Genomic DNA, 23,368 nt, shown 5'->3' with positions numbered 1-23,368 from the left:
TCAAGCTGCTCTTTGAAATCTTGTTCATCTTTTCTTGCATCAAACATATCTTCCCTTTGTTTTGACTTCTCTCCCTTTGTTCTTGTGCAAGTTCCTGAGTTTCTTCTGACATTCATTTTGGTCTTTTCTTTTTTATTTGTGCGGTGATCTTTTGCTTTCTTCCTGAATTATATTCTTTGCCATCCCATAACTCATCTTATCTCTGGTCATTAGTGTTCAATATGTCAAACTTATATTGAGATAGTTTTTAAATTTCATGAGATGGACACTAGGTTGTATTTGGATTGTTTGTTGGAGTTGTTTTCATTTTCCTCAGCTTCAATTTGATCTTGCATGTAAGTAACTGATAATCTTTTCCACAGTCAGCTCCTGACCTGGTTTTGACTGCTGGGCTTTTCCAGCATCTCTTTCCACATATGTGGTCAGGCTGATTCCTGTGTAAATTGTACAAAATTCTATTATTTAATCTTTTACTTCATTTTTGTCACCAAAGGCATATTTTCCAACTACTAGTCCTTTTTTAGTTCCAGCTTTTGCATTCCAGTCACCAGTTATTATTTGTGCCTCTTGATTGCATGCTCAGCCAATTTCAGACTGCAAAAGTTTGGTAGGTCAGTTTCTTCATCGATGGCCTTCATGATTGGTGTGTACATTTGGATAATAGTTGCATTAGCAGGTCTTCTTTGCATTCCTAAATGTAATTTTCCATCATTCAGAGCATTTCACTTCAGGATGGATTTTGAAATTTCTTTTTGACTGTGTGTGCAACACCAATACTCTTCAATTTTTCATTACCAGAATAATAGAATAATTATTATATAATGATAGAATAATTATTGATTCAAAATGGCCCATATCAGTCCATCTCAGCCACTAATGCCTAGGATATTGATCTTTATACGTTCCATTTCATTTTTTATTTCTAGTTTTTCTTGATTTGTACTCATACAGTCTGTGTTCCAACTATTAATAGATGTTTGCAGCTGTTTCTCCTCATTTTTTGAGTGCTATACAACCCAAGGGGCTATTTTCCAACATGGTATCTGGCGATGTTCCTCTGTCAGTCATAGAGTTCTTGAAGGCCCATTACTTCAGTAGTGGATGGCCATTCCTGCTTCTCAATTTGTCTGTCTAGAAGTACCACTGAAACTTGATCACCAGGGGTGACCCTGTTAATATTTGAATTACCAGTGACATAGCTTCTAGCAACACACAACTTACCCCAGGGCAGCAAATGTAGAGACAAGTGCTGTGCACATAAGACCAAACTGTGAAACAAGCAAGCATACAAATATAAAATAAATATGCATGCTGAAAGAAATGGAAAAACTTGTCTGGCATGGGACAGTGTATCTGCCAGCCCAGCAGAAGATTGGAATTGAGTTTCCAGTTGGGTTAGACTTTCTGCTTCCCTGAGTGGTGACCGAGGCTTCAAGATGAGAGCCAGGTCATGGGTAGCACGTCTTCTGGTCTAGCATGTATGGGGGTGTGCCAAGGAGTGGGCCACTCAGCCTGAAGCAGTGTTTCTTCTGCTCTCAGGGAAGCCTAAGCTAGTCTGTCTGGCTGTCTTTGCCGATCTAGGGGATGGGTGCAGGTAGGGTACCCAGTCAGAAATGCCTAGCACAAAGAACCAATTACTGCCAATCTGTCATATCCAGGTGTGGACAGATATGTGTGTCAGTTAAGGATAGTCAGTAAGAAGAAATGGCTCAAATCAGAGGAAAAGAAGGGGTCAGTCAGAGGAGAGGCCCTCACTAATCCAGATGCTGACTGCAAATCAGGTATGGCATGGTCTACAGGCTCCAGGAAGGCTCCAGGCTCTGAGAGCCTTAGCCAACAGATACCAGGTAATGTGAGTGTAGCCTGAGGTAGATCTAGGCCTAAGGATGAGGGCGGAGATGCACTACGCACCACTTGGTAAGAAATGGGTGGGACGAGGAGGGAGACTGGCCTTTTTTAGCTTCTGTGAATACCGCTATTGCTGCTTCCACCATCCTGTGTTCCCTGGCTCGCAGGCCACATGGACAGCTGATCAGAATGACTGTGCTGTGCTCCTTATGGATCTGTGTTCTGTTGCCCTCCTGATTCAGTGTTTCAATTCCTTTTCCCCCCTCCAATCATTGGATGTTTTGATTTTTTTTTAAAAAAACCACCTTATTTCAACATAATTATGTTTTACAGAAATACACTTGTTACCATTAGTAGAATGCAATTTAAACTTAACTTATCCTACACAATTTAGAACAAAAACTTGGTACATAGTTTAAGGTTTTTAAAAAAGGATGTGTAATCTGGTTTATTTTTCATCTATTATAGATATAAATGTATAAAAGACCCTCCCTTAAATGCTGCTAAAACAGGCAGTAAGAACCATTAGAAATTTACCTTTGGTTTGCTTCAGGAAAACAACACCTATCGCACTATAAAAAAATCCATACAACAATTTTGTTATAGTTCAGTATCTAATCAATATGTACATGGGGCTTGGGGGTGGTCCATACACACTCTTGAGCCTTTAGAAGTTACCTGATTTTGTTGGCACCGCACGAAGGATTAGAAATCTACACAAACCAAGACTCAGGTAATTCCCTGACACCATCAATTAACACCAGCAGCTCAGTTCACCTGCTGAGGTCAACAAGGAAACATGTGGTACACTGGCTACAATTTTTTCTGATTTATACAATAAAGGAAAAAATTTCTCTATTTTATTCTCAACTTTTCAGTCAAAAACTGATAATGAATTAAGGACAGGGCATCCTTTCCAGAGTCAGCATTCACAAGGTGGCATGCCATGGGGAGTCTATTTGGATTTAAATGTATACCAGCATTCATATGCAAAATAGCCCCCAAAGTTTAAAAAAAGTTATTTTTTAAAATTATTATTAAATTTTATTAGTTTTAATGAACATTTACAGAGATTTTGGGTTTTCATTCATTCATTGTTGCACTGTTTTCTCTACCCTCCTCCCCAGTTCGTTCTTCTTTCCCCCGCCCCTGAATGTCTGTTTTAATTGTCCAATTGCCACAGTGCTTGTCAAAGCCAGTTCTGATTAATCTCCTTTGTCAGTGTGTCCTTTGCCATTCCCTATCACTCCTCCCTGAGAGAGACTTCACCCTGATTCATAAGGAAAAAGGGATGGTGTATATTCTCTTAGCTACTTCCTGCTGAAAAGGGACACTGTGGGTTTCAGGGTGAAGGTCTTCTCTCACTACTCTAAAGGGCCCCTTTGGCAGTAGGAAACACATAGACTATTATGGAGATTGATTTTGGAATTTAGACGCACTGTTATCAATTGTGCTTAGCCGTACATGTTCATATCCTTGAAGATGTATCAAGGAGGTGTTGCAGCCTAGAAGACACAAATTTAACTAAGAAGTTAAAAGTACATGAGTCAAAAATTAAAAAGCAATAATATTCCGAGTAGAGGTTCCAATAGTGGCACAAATCAAGTTACAGAGGGAAGGTGGTTCTTACAATAATAGGCCTATAGACTAGCACTTTGTCTATTATAGTGTAGAGGTTAGAAACCACAAGATGTAGAAGCTCAGCTATGTCATTTATGGTTCTTAAGTCCTGGAGCAAATTCCATCTACCACTGGGTTGTTTTACAATTCGGAAGTTCACATGCAAGGTAGAGGTGAAGTAAGGAACTGCTTATGAGGTTTTCCGTCCATTCCAACAACTAAGAAATAGTGAGAGGAGTTGGGACCTCAGAAGGCTTTTAGGATCAATTAGTAGGCTCTGTGTCTAGGAGAAAATGAATATACTTACCAGTAATTTTAATGCTCACTCACAGCTCTTCTGGGAGGATCTAAATTGTTGAAGTGTCCTCCTTTGTTTCCAGCTGGGAGCTGGGGCCTGTCAATCCTGTCTGCCACGAGGACCTGATGTGGGAAAAAAAGTGATTCTAAAAAGAAAGAAAGAAAGAAAGGACCCTTTCTTAGAAGACTAGATCAAAATATCCAACCATCTTTTTTAAAAAATTTTATTATTTTTGTGTGCATGTACTGTCAAATCAGATCTGACTGGTACAGGACGAGATTGTCCCTCCTTCCCCGGCAGAGCATCTGGTGGATTCGAACCATTTGCCTCTGGGATTGTAGTTGCAGCTCCTTGCCACTAGGCCACCAGAGCTCCCCTTCAACCATCTTGATAGATCCTTTTCAAGAACACTTAGCTCCTTGTGGGGGTCACCTCAATTAAAAAGAAAAAGTACAAAGCAAGTCGCCATGGGGGGGGCATATATGATATTTCCAAGCATGTAATATATCAAGTGTTTTTATATAATGCATCTGACTCTCTCATTGTAATCAGAACCAACTCAGAGCAGCCCCTCCAATGGATTTCCAAGACTGTACATCACATAGAGTGAGACTGTCCATCTTTCCTTTTCTTTTAAAAAATTTTATTTTATTATTTTGTGTGTGTGTGCCGTCAAATCAGATCTGACTGGTTCAGGAGAGGATTGTGATCCTTCTCCAGCAGAGCGTCTGTTGGATTTGAACCACACACCTCTGAGATTGCAGGACAGCTTCTTGCCACTAGGCCACCAGAGGTCCCCCCCGACTGTCCATCTTTCTCCCAGGGAGCTGCTGGTGGATTCAGACAGCTGGTGGAGTCACCGTTAGGTTAGGAAGCCAACTCTCTGAGCTATGCCTCCAGAGCTCCCTATGAAATGTGTTGTGTTGTATACTGTTGGAATCAACTCCTAGCTGACCCTCCAAGGGGTTTTCAAAGGTAGTATAATCACACAGGGGGTGATTGCCCATCTTTCTTCCATGGAACAGATGGTGGATTTTAACTGTGTACCTTTAGGTTGGAAGTGCAGCATCCTTCAAGATATAGAGAGAAAAGATGAAGCAAATATTGATTTGTAGTGTTCAATATCAGGTAAGCAGATCTCCAGTCTGCTCTGGGATTTTCTTTTATGGAAGTCTCTTGACTTTCCTTATTCTCTAAAGTCTTCTGGCTCTATTCATGCTTTAAGGTAAACATATAAGCAATATTGATCAACATAGGCCAATCATATTCTAATGGTCATTAAGGGTTAGCTTTTTAATCCAAGTGTGGGTTTTTTAAAGAACTAAATATTAAGAATACCACGTGAAACCAATTAAGAGACTGTAACAGAAATTACCAGTCAGAATATGAATTGACAAGATTAAACCCATCTTGAATTCATGAGAATCACTAGCTGCCCCTTTTCCACTCTAAATGTTAACTAAGGAGTTGTTACTGTTGTGTACTGTTCAGTTAGAACTGACTCAAACTGACTCTCCAGCAGGTTTCTAGAGGCCATAATTCACACTGAAGGAGATTGCCCCTCTTTCTCCCTTAGAGCAACTGGTGGACTTGAACCAAGTGTTGGCAGCACAGGTCCTTACCACTAAGTCACCACAGCTCAAGTCCGTTGCCATCCATTGTCAATTCTGACACAGCAATGCTATGGGAAAGGGTAGAATTGCTCCATAGCATTTTCAAGGCTCTAAATCTTTACAGAAGCCAAGTCCCTGATCTTTCTCCTAGGATGCAGATGATGGATTCAAACCACTGACCTTCTGATTATCAGCTGAGTGTTAACCACTGCACCATTAGGAGACACTGCACTCTTTAGGAGACATGTACTGCCATATTTTTATTTTCTTATTTTAGATATTTGAAATACAACCTTATTCTGGTTCTAAACAAAAAGGAATGAGAATGACAGTAACAAACAAGATTTCACCATGGGATACTCTGATGTGGCTGTCATTGTTATGTGCCATCAAGTCACCTGCGACCCATAGTGACCCTATGTATAGCATCTCTGAACCCTGCCCAGTCCTGAGCCAGTCTCACTAATTCAGACACACCCACCCCCATTGCCCCAGCCACTGTATCAAGTCATATCATCCGTGGTTTTCTCTCCTGCGCTGTTCTTCCACCCTTCTAAGCATGATGTCCTTCTCCAAGAACCAGTCTCTCCTGGCCACATGCCCAAATTATGTGAGATGGAGCTTCAAAATCCTAGCCTCCAAGGAAAGACTTGGTTTCGCCCTCACCAAGACAGACCTATTTTTTTCTTGACAGTCCCTGGTATGTTCTAGACTCTTCTCCAGCATCATAACTCAAAGGCATTGGTTCACCTGTTATCCTTGGTCATTGTCCAATTCTCTGAAGCATAACAAGTAATTGAGAAGAACATGGCCTGGATTAGGTGCACCTTGGTCTCTAGGCTGACATCGTTGCTTTTCAGTACTCTGGAGAGGTCCCTGACAGAAGATTTTCCCGGTGCAATTCGTCTTTCGATTTCCTGACTGCTGGTGTTGAGAGTGTTGACTATGGAGCCAAGCAAGCTGCAGTTGTTAAGAACCTCAATCTCTTCTCCATCTATCATGTTGCTGCCAATTAGCCCAGTGGTGAGAATCTTTATCTTCTTTGATGTTGAGCTTCAATTCTTATTGAAGACTACAGTCCTTGACCATCTGCAGCAAGCGCTTCAGGTCCTCCTCAGCTTCAGCAAGCAAGGTGGTGTCATCTGCATACAGATTATTGATGAGTCTACCTCCAATCCTGATGCCACATTCCTCTTCATAAATCTCAGCCTCCTGGATGATCTGTTCTACATATGGGTTGAAAAGGTACAGGCAAAGGATGCATCCCTGACAAACTCCTTTCCTGATTTTGAACCATGCAGTGTTTCCCTGCTCTGTTCTGAGGACTGCTTCCTGGTCTAAGTATAGGTTTCATATGAGCACAATCAGGTGTTCTGGGATTAGCAGTTATGTATTTGAAACTCAAGAAGGAAACAGCCATGTTCCAAAGCAGCTAAATATGCAAGTAAAAAAAATAGTTGGGTTGTTTTTCACCTCCTCACTCACCCTGAAGCCCATTCATCTCCTTCAGCATCCTAAAGATTAGCACCTGTTCTGCTCACTATACAATAAAGTGGCGAACACACGGCACCACTGATGTCACAGGACAGTTGCCTATAAAGCTAGACTTCTCATGCTGGGCTCCAGCTTCGTTTTCTCACAGATCCGTTATCCTTGCCCAGAAGAGCAGTTTTCTGCACATCCTCTGAATCATGCTCATATTGTGCTTCCAAAGCTGAGCCCAGGACAACTTCTCATGAGGCAACAAACTCCATTTTAGGGTCTCCAGTTAGTTTTCTAGCAAGCCAAAGGAAAGGCTTTTCAAAGTTGTAGGTACTTTCTGCAGAGTTGCCGTAGTACTGAAGATTCTTCTTTCAGTGGTAAACATTGGATTTTGCCTTAACTTTCCTGCCCTTAATGTCCACATTGTTGCCACACAACACAAAGGGGATGTCTTCACGTCCTCAGACCAGATCCCTATGCCAGTTAGGCACATTCTTGTGGGTAGCTCGGGATGTTATATCACACATTATAATGACACACTGGGCTTGGATATAATAGCCATCCCTCAGTCCCCTAAATTTCTCCTGGCCAGCTGTATGTAGCCCACAGCTTCAATTTAATCGGTCCTCTGTTGGTGTGGAACATGAGGGGCTGGACCTCTACAGCCAGTGGCTTTATACTTCTTGAATTCACCAGTCAGATGATGTTTCACAAATGTCGCTTTTCCAGTACCACCATCGCCCACCAACACAAGTTTGGACTTTAGGTTCTCCTTGGGCAGCCATCATGAAAACATGCAAATTGTTTGAAAACCCTGCATGGCAAATTCAGGAGTTTGCAAGTGTCATTCAGATGTTGGCCAAGGAAAATAAAGCCTCTCTTCTCATGAGACTGTCCAGTGTGGGAGAGGTCCCCAGGTTCTCTCTATCTTATACTGGATGTTGGACGGCCATCATGATGGTTCTTTCAGAAGCGTCCCTGGGCCCAGTCTGATGCCATTTAGGTTTTTTTTTAAGTCAGTCTGGGAGGTGGCTGGTGACAGATTCCACCACATAGAAGTAGTAGATGCACCCTTTCTACCCAAAATGATTCCTTTTTGTGGCTTTAACAAACAGACATGCATTCCCTTACAATTTAGGAGGCTAGAAGTCAGGGTGCCAACTTTAGGGAAAGGCTCTCTCTCGTCGGTTCTGGGGAGGGTCCTTGTTTTCTTCAGCATCTGAAGACCTGATGTTCTCAGAGATCTCTGTATTCTGTATTTCGCCTTCCCCAGTGTGGAGAAACTTACTATTGCAGGGGCCTGGGTTCCAAAAAGATGGGCTCTCCTCCTTGTCTTAGTGTTTCTGACATCCACCCCCAGATGAATCTTTGACCCAAACAGTTCAACTCTCCTCCCAGAATTGATCTGGGTTGAGAGGTGAGACTCAGAAGTCACAAAAGGGGGTTGGCTTTAAAGCAAGCACTTTATACTACTGGGTCTCTAGCACCATCTACTGGGAAACAAAAGGGCCTTTTTTTTAGGCTACTGCTTGCAGAAAGAAGGACCTGACTGAAGCACTTGCTTCAAGGTCAAGGATTGTGCTGTAGTTATGGATTGAAGCTTAACATCAAGAAAACAAAGATTCTAACTGGGACAACCGGCAGCATCATGATAGACAGTGAAGAGATTGAGATTGTTAACAGCTCCAGTTTGCTTGGTTCCACAGTCAATACTCTTGGTAACAGCAGCCAGGAAATCAAGATGTCTGCACTGGGAATGTTTGCTGTCAGGGACCTCTCCAGAGTATTAAGACAACAACGTCAGTTTAGAAATGAAGGTGTGCCTGATACAGGCCATAGCCTTCTCAATTACTTGCTATGCACCAGAAAGCTGGACAATGACTAGAAAACATAGAAAATTGATGCCTCTGAGCTGTGGTGCTGGAGAAGAGTGTTGAATATGCCATGGACTGCTAGGAGAACAAACAGGTTCATCCTAGAGTGGGTGAGAGCAGACTGCTCCTTGGAGGCAAGGATTCTCAGGCTTCGTCTGACATATTTTGGACAGGTTGCAAAGAGGGACCATTCCTTGAAAAGGGATGTCATGCTTGGAAGGATGGAGGCACAGTGCAAGAGAGGAAGACCCTCAATGAGATGGATTGGCTCAGTGACTGGGGTATTGGGAGTGTGTCAAAGAAGTAAGGTTGGCACAGGATAGAGCAGGGTTCAGAGCTGTTGTTGACGCCACATAACAACAACAACCACTACCTTCAGTTTAAGGAAAGCGTTCTCCAGGGAACTGTGCTGCTCCTCCAAAGGCAGCACCTCTGTGGAAGTTCAAGTCCAGCAGTGACTCCATGGGAGAAGGATAGGCAGTCTCCCACTGCGTGGTTTACAGCCTCAAAAACCCTATGGAAGGTCGACTAGGATTTGGTTTTGGCTCAATGACAATGAGTTTTGAATTTAAGGAGAGAATCCTGGGTGGCACAGTGGTCAAAGGGTTCAGTTGACCCAGAAGGTCAGCCCAGCCCCCCTAAGGAGAAAGGTGCAGCAATCCGTTTTCATAAAGATTTACAAGCAGTTCCTGGGTTAGGCAACTCAGGCCAAGTCCTTCAATTCCTTCTTGCCCTTCTTAATGTTATTTAAATTTGCCCTCACTTTGCAATTAATGTTATAAAACAAAATGCCTATAAATTATTATGGACAAACTAATATGGTTTGTAAACCTTCACTCAAATAAAATGAATAAATAAAATTACTTTGCCCTCAACGTTGAAATAATTAAGCAAACCCCTATTTGGCATCACTTTTTTACCCTCATTTACTGCATGTACAGTTTTAAAGTCATTGAAAAGTCATAGAGCTTTTTCTTGTACTACAATAAAGCTAAATAAAACTCTATGGATTGGTCCACATTTAAGATACCGTTCAGAACAGATCTCGGCCCTCGTCGATGGAGAAAGATGGAAAGACTCCTCGTCATAATCTCTAGTCTTGGAAGCCTGTTGGCGGTTCTGAGTCAGAGCAAGTCCATGGCACTGAGTGGGTGAGGGACCGTTGGAAGGAAAAAAGAGAACATGAGGCAGATCAAGCATTGACTCAACTCCTAAGCACACAAAATAAGAAATGAACATAGGGAAACAATCACAGGTAGATGAAAGGAAAAGGGCCAAAAGTGGTTTATTTGTTCAATTCTTTACAAATAAACTTGAGATTCATAGAAAGAACTAGGACAAAGGAAACAGATACTCATAAAATATGTAATTTCTCTTTGAGATGCTTTAGTAAAAAGAAAGAGGTTTTTAAAAATTGTTATTTTAAAGAAAGTTTACAGAAAAATTGTATTTTCATGCATTCATTGTTGCACATTTTCCTCCCTACCGCCCTCATTGATTTTTCTAAAATATTCATTCATTGATGCATGTTTCTCCCCTCCCCCCGCTCCCATCTCTCCGCAGTCCTCTTATCTATACACCTCTTATTCTGGACTGTTGTCATACAAATAGTGCCAAATCATATATTCCTTTCAAACAGTTCTTTCCTTCATCTATTTCAATGAAGTGCTCATTATCTATCCCCTCTTCTTATTGTTTCCCCCAACCCTACGTGGCAGTCTAGTTTTATAAAGTAGTGTTATGCAGTATTTGTCCTTTTGTGACTGAGATATTTCATTCAGTATAATGTTCTCCAGGGTCACCCATTGCTGTATAGTGGTTTACTAGTTCCTTCCTTGTTTTTTAGTGCTGCATAGTATTCTATTATGTGAATATGCTATAGTTTTCCAATCCATTTGTTTGTTGATGGGAAAAGAAAGTTTTTCTGCTTCTCAAACTCCCTTGATTGAACAGTGGGTACCACCAATATGTCAGGACAGTCTCACCAGATCACAGTGACTTGCTTGGGCACTTTATACCCCAGACACCCTCCCTGCTGTGTGTGAGCTCAAGGACCCCAGTCCAGTGTTCACACACCAGTCAGACTACATTTCTAAAAAGATCTGTGAGTTTACCCCTTTCAGAACCCTTCGTTTTTCACCTTTGGATTTTTGTGAGAGGCTTTTTTATTGCATGCTGCCCTCTGGTGGCTCCTTTTATAACTGCATTAATCTAAAGAAACCTGCCTCTACCAACCAAGCCCAGCGCCAGATACCCTACCCTTATTGGAACATTTGCAGAAATGGACTTGGGTGGGTCGGAGACTGTGACGGATGACATGAGATAGGACAGTGTTCAGATCGCTATGTGTCATATTCGACTCAAGGGAACCTAACAACAATTGTATCCTTACTGCCTTAAAAAAATTTTCCCCATTTCTTTCAAAATGTCTTCCGTTACTGAAAACACATCATTGCAACAACAAAAATTCAAAGCATAAATTAATTCAGTCTTGAAAAGATTCTTAAAAGGATTAAGAAAATGATGCCTCGTTTTAATATAGAAGAGTTGTATCTATTGTCAGCACTTAGGAACCCATGAAGCCAGAACAAAATGCTTAAATAACTGACAGACAAGTGGGTTGTTTTATTTTATTTTATTTCTCTAATTCTTTTAATAGTCCAGTACATGTTCTTGCTTTTTTTTTCCGGTTTCTTAAGATTTCAGCCCTGCTTTACTTGTTACCCTCCCCCCAACCATAGTAGAAACCAAGTTTCCTTATTGTCTTCATGTGACCACATGAAAGGAAAAAAGGGCGGCGGGGGGGGGGGACGACACACACAACCCTCATCCTAAATACACTAGTTACTGTATCAATCCATCTCATCTGGGTCTTCTTCTCCTGCACTGTCCATCCACCCTTCACGAGCATGATGTCCTTCTCCAAGGTCCGGCCACTCCTGGCCCCGTGCCCAAGATATATGAGACGAAGCTTCAAAATCCTAGTCTCCAAAGAAAAACTTGGTTTCACCCTCTCCAAGACAGACCTATTTGTTTTCTTGGCAGTCCAGGGTATATTCAAGACTCTTCTCCAGCACCACAACTCAAAGACATCAATTGTTCTACTGTCATCATTGGCCATTGTCCAGCTTTCTGATGCATAATAAGTAATTGCAAAGACCATAGCCTGCAAAGTCAGCTGTGTGGGTCCCCTCAAGAGTACCAAAGTGCAACAGCGTCAGGCGGCTGGAGACTAAGGTGCGCCTGATCCAGGCTATAGTCTTTGCAATTACGTGCTATGCATTGGAGAGTTGGACAGTGAATAGGGTTGATAGAAAAAGAATTGATGCCTTTGAGTTGTGGTGCTGGAGAAGAGTGTTGAATATACCATGGACTGCTAGGAGAACAAACAGGTTTGTCCTGGAGAGGGTGAAGCCAGAATGTTCCTTGGAGTCAAGGATTCTGAAGCTTCGTCTGACATACTTTGGGCATGTTGCAAGGAGGGACTGGTCCTTGGAGAGGGACATCATGTTTGGGAGAGTGAAGGGATGGCACAGGAGAGGAACACCCTCGATGAGATGGATCAATTTTGTGAGTGGAGTGGTGGGAATTAATGTGTTTGAGACAGCGAGGTTGGCACAGGATAGAACGCCATTTAGGGCTGTTGTACACAGGGTCGCTAGACAGCAGATTTTCACAGTCAAATTTGTTTTTAGATTACTTTACTGCTGTTGCCAAGAGTGTTGATTGTGGAGCCAAGCAAGCTGTAATTGTTAAAAATCTCAATGTCTTCTCCATCTATCATGGTGCTGCCAATTGGCCCAGTGGTGACAATCTTTGTCTTCCTGATGTTGAGTTTCAATCCACATTGAAGACCACAATCCTTGACTTTCTGCACAGTAACTAGGAGTTGGTGTGTCAGAATCAGTGAGACTGGCTCAGGACAGGGCAGGCTTCAGAGCAGTTGTACATAAGGTCGCTATGAGCAGACAACCTGAAGGCACATAACAACAACATCCTAAATGAATATGTTAGACCTCTCAAGTTTATACTTGGAAGAAGAATGTTGCAGTTCCCCACATACCCCACATATTTAGCCCCAGGCCTATGTCTTGATAAGATTTGACCAGGTCCTGATACGGCCCTGGGCCTGATCACAGACTTACAACATCCCTGCCCCCAAATTCCTGAGCAAACTCCATCCCCTCTAAATCTCCTTCACCGCCTGGATGAAAGGAAACTGTCTTTGCCTGCCTGCAGCTATTCTGATCTTTTCTGCCTGCGGTCATCTGGCATCCCACTTAATAAAGGCCTGTTCATTTCTTGGGACCTCCTGTTTCTCCCTCTCTCTTTCAACTTTTTCTAGCTACCAATACTCACTTAAAAAGATGTGATACAGTTCTGACAGTCAGGACGCTTTATAAAGGCCTAAACATCTTCATTCAAAGCGCTAGAATTGAAATCCTTTCTTCTGCTGTCAGCAAGAGATTTCCTCTTCACCTTACCTTGCCGGCCTGTTGCAGAGGAGCCTGGGATGCTTCAAATCTGAAGATCGTGGAAATAGACCAGTACTATCTTCTTGTTCTGAGAGTTTTCCAGTGAAATTTTTCAGAATCTTTTTCCAGAGACTCCTTTGGAAATAGAATTTTGTAGGAACCTGGGGTAGAAGTTTGAAGACTATGGATCTAAGAGGGAGCTCTGGTGGCTTCTTGTTATGACTGTCGAGTCGGAACCGATCCATAGCCGACCCTTCAGTGGGTTTTCAGAGGCAGTTAATCGTGTGGGAGGAGCTTGCCCATCCTTCTCCTACAAAGCATCTGGTGGCCTTGAACCATGTGCCTTTGGGTGCTATGCCACTTCTTGCTTCTTGCAAAACTCCCTCTGGTGGCATAATCTGTAGCAAATTAAACTGCAAACCTCAGTTGATCATTTAGTCCAGTTTCTTCATGGTACCAGATTCTGACAAATTACTTCACTAGCAAAACTTAATCTCTTTCCTGCCACATTAAAGGCATTTTGTCCTCTCCATTCACACCTCACAAATACACACATGTCCTACTGTTTTGTAGTCAAACTGGTCTTTGCACAGAAATATTGTTTTTTCTCTTTACTCTCAGCCTAACACTGTTACTGTTAGTTGCCGTCTGGTCAGTTCCAACCCAGAGCAACCCCTGATGTGTGGAGAGCGCTGGTCCTCCTAATTTTCAAGGCTGTGGCTTTTCTGAAGCATTCCACCAGGCCTGTCTGTGGAGGTGCTCTGGCTGGATATGAACTGCCAAGTTTTGGACTGGTGGTCGAACGTAATTTTTTTTACCAACCAGGGGTTCCTTCAACCTAATACTATCATACCTCAGTCCTTGATTCAACCTCAGTATTTCATCTATGGAATTTCCTATCTGCCATCCTCTAAATCCCCCAAAGCTCTCAATCACGGCTTTCCTACAGCACTCTGATGTTGACAGAGAATATTGCATACTCCATGGCTGTCAAAATAGCAAACCAGTCCACACAGGAAGAAGTGCAGTCAGAGCGTCCCTTAGCATTGCTTGCACTGCAGCCCTCTCCACACTAATGCAGTATTCTTGTTTGTCTTTCCCTTCCTGCAGGAAGGTGCCATGTCTCACTAATTTCCTGCCTGTCAGTGCCTGGCATACCATATGCACAATTCATTTCTTTTACACTGATTAGCACACGGCCAGTCCTCGTAAGGCAGGGATTCTCACTGTTCCAAGTGTTCAAACTTCTGTACCACCCATCATCTCTAACATTACAAATTCCTTCTCTCAGGGAAGCTCTGGGGGCCTAGTGGCAAGAAGCTGTACTGCAATCCCAGAGGTACACAGTTCAAATCCACCAGATGCTCTGCTGGAGAAGGAGGGGCAATCTCCTCCTGTGCCAGTTGGATCCAATTTGACAGTACACACACACACAGAAAAAAAATTTTTTTAAATTCCTTCTTCAGTCCCTTCACTCCTGTCAACGGCTTTGGGTTCTGTGATTTGCCTGGACTTCTCAGAAACTCAAAACCCATTGGGGAAATGGCTCACATGATTTGTGGATGAGGAAGGCTGATGAATGTGGCCACAGAAACTGATGAGCAAAGGGAACCTGCAGGCTGAGGTTGTCCATTGTCCACTGTCAGCACAGCTGGATCAGGTTAGATGAAATGGCCCAAGTGAACGAGCCTTGAAGTCACCTAGGAACATTCGAAAGCCCACCTCCAGGAGAGCTAAGGGTGGGACTTGGGTGGTCCCTTCTAGTAAGGTGGGGGTTGTACTCCACCCCAATCCTATCTCCTTAATACAGTTAATCCTACCTCCTTAATACAATAAATCCTGCAGAGTGGAGGGACAGCGCAGGAGGGAAAAACACTCTATGAGGTGGATTGATTCAGTGACTGGGGTAATCGGGATGGGTGTTTCAGAGGCAATGAGATTGGCACAGGATAGAGCAGGGTTTAGGGCTGCTGTACATAGGGTCGCTATGAGTCGCAAATGACTCGACGGCACATAACAACAACAAGTCTCAATTGAACAAAAGAATGACTGAGGGACAGTTCCCAGTCAGCTGATCTGTTGCTGACACACTCTGAGAACATGCCAACAGAGAGGAAGTAATGGTGCCTTATAACCCTCGATTTGGCTCTCTGGTCTTCCCCACTTATGACCACTTTCTACATTCCTTATGGCCTCATTAACTGAGCTAAATCTAAAACATTTATAATCTGCTGTTAGGGGCCTCTCTAAAGTACTCAAGAGCAACGGTGTGTCTCTGGAGACTAAGGTCCGCCTGATACAGGCCATGGTCTTTGCAGTCACTTGTTGTGCATCAGAGAGCTGGACAATGACTAGGGAGGGTAGAAGGAGAATTGACGCCTTTGAGCTGTGGTGCTGGAGAAGAGTATTGAATGTACCACGGACTATCAAGAAAACAAACAGATTCATCCTGGAGAGGGTTAAACCAGGCTACTCCTTGGAGGCAAGGATTCTGGGGCTTCGTCTGACATACTTTGGACATGTTGTGAGGAGAGACCGGTCCTTGGAGAAGGACATCATGCTTGGGAGGGTGGAGGGACAGCGCAGGAGGGGAAGACCCTCTATGAGGTGGATTGATTCAGTGACTGGGGTAATCGGGATGGGTGTGTCAGAGGCAGTGCAATTGGCACAGGATAGAGCAGAGTTTAGGGCTGTTGTACACAGGGTCGCTATGAGTCGCAAACGACTCGACGGCACATAACAACAAACAACGAATTTGAAATAGCTGGGCCTGAGCCTCTAGAGAAGAGAAGAAAGAAGTTAGTAAGAGAATGAGAAGTGATGGAGCAAAATGCTACTTCCCCCCCACCCCGCACCAAATGTAAAAACGCTATTTTTTCCAGAATGTAAAACCATGATACAGCTTTTTTGGCAAGTGAGTTTAAAGGGCTGTCTGCTAACAGTTTGGCTCCACTGAATCTCTGATAGAAATGGCTCCTGAAACAATCACATTCCTCTTTTTCTCCCTGAAATTCTCTGATTCTTGCTTAGGGGTTGTGGTAAGCCAGAAGACGTTAACACACGATTTCATTTACGTTGTCTACTTTGAGGTGTCATTGGTGATAAGCATCACCATCACTTAGTTTCTATGAAGACTCTGGTTGTTGTGTCATGCATCATGTGGGTCTGTTTCTTTATTCCTGTACTGTATGAGTGGTTTGGACTCAGGGTGCTCAGACCCCTTCCACCCTAGCACACCTGAGTTCCATGACACCAGGTCCCGATAATGCATGAGCAGTTTCAACTCGGGGTGCTCAGACTTCTTCCACATCAGCACACCTGAGTCCCATGACACCTGGAAGGGATCTTTCTAATGGGACAGTGACTTCAAGGACAGGATTCCTGTGCAGATTCCTTCTGTGTTTTGTCCTGTAAGAGTCCAGGATCCCCACACAGCAGTCTCCTCCCACAGGATCCCACTTACTCACATGACGCTCCAGGACCAGCCATGAGAAGAAGAAAACATAAAGGACACCAGGAGCCGAGGAGGGTGGCTTTGTCTGTAGGGAGTTGAACTGCCAATCCAAAGCTATGCCTCTCCGACAGTTCAAATCAACCAGCAGTTCCACAGAAAGTCCCTCCCATGTGATTTACAACCTCAGAAACCAGTGGAGGGTCAGCTATGTGTCAGTTCCTACCTGACTGCTGTGAGTTTGAATTGGGAGCTTAAGGAATCTGGTTTAGACATAAGGAAGCAGTGATTGCCTGACTGTAACTCAGGAATCATTCACGGAGATGCAAAGCTTTCATTTAAGGGACTGAATCTCAAATTGGCATATAGTACAGTGGGCATGATGGTATTGGGCAAATCTGCTGCCAAGGATCTCTTTAAAATGCTACACAAAGATGTCTCTTTTTTAAAAAAGGTAAAATGAAAGACAATTTTATTAGAAAAGATACATCTCAGAGAAAGAAAGAGAGATGGATCTTTCCCTGAAAGAAATAGAGAAAGACTATGGATGTCACTTTAAAGACTAAGGTGCACTTGACCCAAGCCATGATATTTTTAGTTGCCTCCTACGCATGTGAAAGCTGGACAAAGAATAAAGAAGATTAAAGTAGAATTGGTGTCTTTAAGCTGTGGCATTGGTAAAGAATACTAAATGTACCATGGACTGTCAAAAGAATTTATAAACATCTGTCCAGGAAGATGTTTGGCCAGAGTGTGCCTTAGAAGCATTGATGCTGACTCTGCTCAAATGCTTGGGGTATATTGCCAGCAGGGGCCAGAACCTGGAGGAGGAGGAGACCATCATTCTTGTCAATGTATGAGGTGGACAGACACGGTTACAGCAGCAACAGGCACAGCACTGCAGAGATTGTGAGGATGGAGCGGGATCAGTAGGGGCTTTGCTGTGTTCCACAGTGGTTTTGATTCAGAGTCTAACACCATTAACGCCAGGGTGGGCATACAGCCCAGTGTGCTCTTGTCTGCCCCAGGATCACTGTGAATAGGTCCACATACCTTTTGGACAATGCCTTTCAGGGAGATGACTGAGGCCAGAGTGGTTGCTAATGATACTATGGCTAAAGTGGTTTGAGAATCACTAGCATCAGAGACTCTGTCAGTGTGAGTGGCCACTGCCAGGCAGTAATGTTTGGTGATGAGCCTTGAGATACTGCAGCATGACAGCAAGTAATGGTCAATTCCGGGAGCGACTATTGTGATGTCTTTGAGCTGTGGTGCTGGAGAAGAGTATTGAACATACCATGGGCTGCTAAAAGAACTAAGAGGTCTGCTCTGGAGAGGGTGAAGCCAAACTACTCTTCGGAGGCTAAGATTTTTGAGACTCCATGTCATATACTTCAGGCATGTTGCCAGGAGAGACCAGTCTTTGGAGAAGGATGTTGTTTGGAAGGGTTAAGGGATAGTACAGGAAAGGAAGACCCCGGATGAGATGGATTGACACAGTAACTGGGGGTAAAGAGGGTAGGTGTGTCAGAGAGGGTGAGATTGGCTCAGGACAGGGTAGGATTCAGAGATATTGTACCTAGAGTCACTGTGAACTATACTCACCCTGACAGTACATAACAACAACAAAAGGTGGTAAGAATAAATCACACTTTATCCAACTTAGCCCTGATTGGAGATGTTTCCTTAATTTTTTATCCAAACTTCATATTTGGTTCTTAAATTAGAATATGTGTTAAATAGATTTTGCATCTTGCAGTCAGTAGCACCTTATGAAATCTAGTAACTAATGAAATCTAGTAACTAACTCTACTCAGGTTCTTAGGATCTGGGCTCCCAAATTCTGTAGAAATTGAAATGAAAGCTGAGAGAATAGAACCAAGTTGCTGTGTAGGACATTGTATCTAAACCTTTTATTTGAGTATTTATCAGCGTGTTTTTTCTGCCTCTTTCCACCAGGAGAAATTGTTCCTGTGCAAGGAACTGCGTTTGACCTGACAAAGCCAGTGGAGCTTGGGAAGCACCTGCAAGAGTTCCATATTGGCGGTTTTGACCATAATTTCTGCCTGAAGAGATCTAAAGAAAAGCATTTTTGCGCAAGGTCAGGTCATGTGTAGGGGAGCCACCTGCCATTAATTGAGGAGCCTTCCCTGCGACCACATCTACAGCATTTACCACTGTGCCGCTATTGCTGTTAGCATCAGTGGAGCCAGTTCAACTCCTGTCCCTGCGTGCGGGTGCAGAGCTGTACCCTAGGATTTTCAAGGCTCTGTAACCTCCTGAAAGCAGAGCCCCAGGCCCCTCTGCAAAGGCGCCCCTTACGTGGGTTCCGTTTTTACCTATCTTTCGGTTTATTGGTGGGCAACTAACCATTTGTGCCACCCAACCCACCCCCGCCCCTGTTCTCATTCCTCAAAGTTCTCACTGTAGTAGAGAGCTCTGTGGAAATACTGTCCCCTCTCCCACCTCTGCCTGTTCTTTAAGGCCCATTATCTGTTAGGAGCCTCCTCACTGAGCTTGCCTCCCCCTTGAACACCCCTTGTGCTTTGACTTGTGATGACGCCCCGCCTACTCTTCCCTGGGCAGCTGGAGGCTGCTCTTCCCTCACTCAGCACCCACCACCTCCCGCTGACTTTACAGGCATTTACACCCTCACCCTCACACTATCTTCCAACCTCCTCCTGCTATTTCAATTTTGGAAAACCTTTCCTCCATCTTTAAGAAAAGTAGGGTACTTGACACTTGCAATGAGTAAATATGTGTTGGATAAATAGATTTTTCGCTACAGCAGAGGAAAAGAATTGAAGCTCTCAAAGAAAAGCTACGATCAAAACCCTCTGCAGTCCGTCTGGGCTCTGCTCCTCCCCTTTCGGTCCCCACCCTGCCATCTCTCCGTTCAAATCCTTCTCTTTCCCTCAATTTCCTGGTTGACCACACATTGTGTGGCTTATTTAACACGCGTGTGTTTTGCCTCTCGGTAAGATAGGAAGACCCAGTCCTAAGCCTTTATCTGTATCCTTTTGAAATTGCTGGACAATTTCTCACTAAAAAGCTGCTCGATGGAAAAAAAAGAGAGAGAGAGGTGGGGAAAGCAGCCAGTCTCGTGGACTTCAACAGCAGAACTGTTCAGAGAGTGAGCTGATTAATAGTAGCCTGCTCAACCCACAGAGAAGGGGGCCATTTAATTCAGGAAAAGCAGCTCTTGTTTCATGAGGCTTCGCTGCTGTTTTCCCCAGGCCTCACAGAGAGCTCCAGCTTTTGGTCACTAAACATCTCAGCCCCTCCAGGACCCTCAGTTGCCTCTGTCCGATTTGGTCATCCCCTCCCACCCATATCTGGCTGAGGAGAGGGTTTTGTGTCTTTCCACAAAGCAAAGACCAGAGGGAGAAGTTGCTCTTACTGAGGATCCTCAAAGCCAGCCAGAGGCTCCTCACCTGCGAGGCCGTGAGCCTCCATCATGCTTTTTCCTCACCTCAAACACCCCGACTCTGTGCAGTGGCCGAGCCTGGTTCCTCGCCTCAGACAGCTTCCCCGTGTCTACTCTCCCTGCCTGCTCTTCGGCCCTAGCCTTACAGTTGGTTTGGCTTCACCCTCAGGGTCCACCATGCCCCCAGTGGAAGAGTACTGGAAGTGTACACCACCCAGCCTGGCGTCCAGTTCTACACGGGCAACTTCCTGGATGGCACGCTCAAGGGGAAGAGTGGAGCCAGCTATCCCAAGCATTCTGGTTTCTGCCTTGAGACCCAGAACTGGCCCAATGCTGTCAATCAGGTAAAGCCACACACTGGCTTATCAGAGGGGTGTGGGGCTAAGGCCAGGCTGTATCACAGAGGTCAGCACACTCGCAGTTCCCTTTGATGCAAAAGATCCATGTTTGCTCTCAAAGACACAATAAACACAGGAAATCTTGGACCAAGTTACTAGCATGCTTAAGAAAATAAGATTACGTTTTGTACTTAAAAGGCTTTTAACAACTTTATGTTTCTGTTCAATACCTGATCATTTTTCTGCATCCACACTTTTAAAAGGATTCTTCATAGTTTCTTTTCCTTTTCTGTTCGCTCACAACTTTCCTTTCTAGATAGAGACTAGAGTAATATTCCAGAGAGTGCCAGTCAGTGATAAGGAAGCTTGCACCAGAATGTGACTCAACCCATTGCTGCTTTTATCAACAAAAGTCTTGGTTAAGGATACAGCTGATGTTCATTCTGGCTCAAGTTCTTTATCTCTGTGCAAATCAGTAACTGTAATGGCAAAGGGTCTATAGACTACATGTCTAGTACCAGTCGGTCCTGAACGCTGCATGTGAGGAGTTGTGAATGGTGATGGCGTCACCTGGGCTGACCATGTGTAATCTGGGTTTTCTCCTTTACAGCCCAACTTCCCTCCTGTGCTGCTGAGGCCTGGCGAGGAGTATAACCACACCACCTGGTTCAAGTTTTCTGTGGCTTAAGGAAGTATGAAGACATGGCTTGTGTCAGGACCAAGCTGGGAACTCCCTCGGCAACCTATCTTCTGTCCATATATAAGGCAAAGATTTAATGGCTTCAAAGTAATCCTGGGAATGAAAATAACATAAATGGTAGCTGTCTTGGTATTCAGTCTGATTATTGATTCTCTAGGAGCTTTTCAGTGATTGGCTCCCAGTCGTGTCTGTTGACCATTTTCTGTGTAGTTCAGAGGACAGAACTGAACCACGAGTGACATCATTTCAACCCAAACCTGAGCCCAGAAGAGATGCCCAGGACCCTCATGGTCAGAGGCCCCAGTGCCTGGGCTGCTGTTGGCTGCCACTTCAATCTCCACCTTTCTTTTCTACTGTTCACTCTGCCTTTCTTTTATCCCACTCTCACTCCTTTCCCTCAATCCATCTTAGCCGTGCACAGCACTTTAGGGTTTTCAAATGTCATAGTAACTCATTCAACATGCTGGCATTAGATGATGTGATCGGAAGCAGACTCTAAGGCCTAGAGACGTTAAGTGACCAACCACCTATTGGCAGCCAACTGGTAGAAATTGTGGCCAGGACTTGAGCCCAGGTCATGGGAACTTAAGTTCTCCTGCTTCCTGTGTCTCCTCTTGGGCCAACACTGAGGGCCAAAGATGGATCTGGCCCAGCTCTGGTTGTTAGTACCACCTTTCTTCCCAGATTCAGTTATAAGAAGGAAGAAGTTGAAGTTGAGTTTGTCTCGTGGCTGCTGAGATCATATTATGGAGAACGTCATCTGGAGTCTCTGCCGTTGTGATGAACTGAGAAAGCCCAGCACGGGGGTGGGGAGGAAGGAAGCCATTGGAGATAGGAGCTGTGCTAGTGTGAGGAGCAGTGCCTCGCCTTCTGAAGTGTGGTGAGGACGATGGTGGTGCCCTGGGAACACGTGGTGTATTGTCATGTAGACAAGGCTAGGAGTGTGCAGGAGGAATCTAATCATCAGTGATGAACTTAGGTTGATGATGTTTACGGAAATGTTTGATGCTATTACACACAAGCAATCAGTAAAAAGAAAATAAAAATCAGCACCTTCAGAAAACTCCAATTCTGTGACTCATTTTTAAATCTGTTGGTCTTTGAGAAACTGACCAAGAGTACCATGTTTTCTAGATCCTATGGTGCTTTCCAGCATGATTGGAGTTAAGTTAGGCTGAGGGGACAAACCATAATTCTTTCTAGGAACCAATAATAAGCCAGAGAGAAAAAGTCTCTTATCTACATCCTCTGAGAATGGACTTTCTGACTATTCTCTGTATGCTAGCTCTCTTCAGGCATTCAAGAGATAATGTGTAAAATGTACACCTTGCCTCAGAATCTCACAGGCTCTCTGAGGTAGAGAAGGCTATATTTTTATGAGGTGATGGAGAACTGCACTAGAATAGAGCTGGAGGCTGTGAGTACTAACACTACTACATGGGATCCTTGGCCAATCAAAGTTCATTGGGCCTCAGTTCTCTCACCTGGAAGACAAAAGTGTTGACCTAGAGGATAAGTAAATGTCTGCAGGGCTAGAACTAAAGCTGTCCCACTGGTCAAGTTCTTTTTCCTCAGCTTCTTCTCTCCCTTTGGCTGTGATGAAAGCACCAGAGGGCAAAGAACACCCAAGCCAGCTAGAAATGGAGCCATAGTCCTGCCTCTCTTCTTCATAGTCAAACAGGTGCTCACTGCAACTTCTTTTTGTAATGAAAAACTGGAACCCACTAACAGGAATGGATAAAATAATCCATACAATGGGATGCTATGCAGACTATTAAGGAAGGGAGGTCAAATACTATCTACAGGAGTTTGCTTTTTGTAAAAACAAAAACATGGGCATTTATAAAATCTGAACAAGCACAACAAATTATCAACAAAGCAGGTGGCTTCTAGGGAATGGAATCTGGATATGTGGGATTTTTACTTTTTACCTTATTTGTACTGTTTCAACTATCTGATAAGCAACATTCTTTAATAATCTGAAAAACAGCGAACTTTAAGGAGGATGTGGGTGGATAATTTTTCTTCTTTCTCAAATGAAAGGTAATCGAAAGGACAGATCAAAAACCTACCTACACCAGAAATCCCATTCTAATGCCACCTCCTGTCTAAAACTGCCTTTCTTAGCAAAAAAATCCAAACAGGTTTTGTATCTTGCCTCTTCAGTTTCCTTTAACCTGGAAAAATTCCTTAGTCCTCCTTTGAATTTTATGATTTTACTATTTTTTTAAAAAATTTTATT

The 23,368-nt window shown here is 43.7% G+C and overlaps 1 protein-coding gene across 1 annotated transcript in view; it reads left to right on the top strand.

The window, feature by feature from the left end:
* Window positions 1-21,114, top strand: part of GALM (galactose mutarotase (aldose 1-epimerase)) — a 110,902-nt gene extending 89,788 nt beyond the window's left edge. Inside the window, exons 7-9 of the mRNA XM_006882341.1 lie at window positions 18,621-18,762; window positions 20,258-20,432; window positions 21,037-21,114. Of these exons, the coding sequence (XP_006882403.1) occupies window positions 18,621-18,762; window positions 20,258-20,432; window positions 21,037-21,114 (395 nt within the window). The remainder of the gene's footprint in view (window positions 1-18,620; window positions 18,763-20,257; window positions 20,433-21,036) is intronic.
* The last annotated feature ends 2,254 nt before the right edge of the window (window positions 21,115-23,368 follow it).

This window comes from Elephantulus edwardii, unplaced genomic scaffold (genome assembly GCF_000299155.1).
Source record: "Elephantulus edwardii isolate Elephantulus edwardi_28Jun2011 unplaced genomic scaffold, EleEdw1.0 scaffold00019, whole genome shotgun sequence".
NCBI lineage: Eukaryota > Metazoa > Chordata > Mammalia > Macroscelidea > Macroscelididae > Elephantulus > Elephantulus edwardii.
This window is presented reverse-complemented; position numbering and strand designations above follow the sequence as displayed.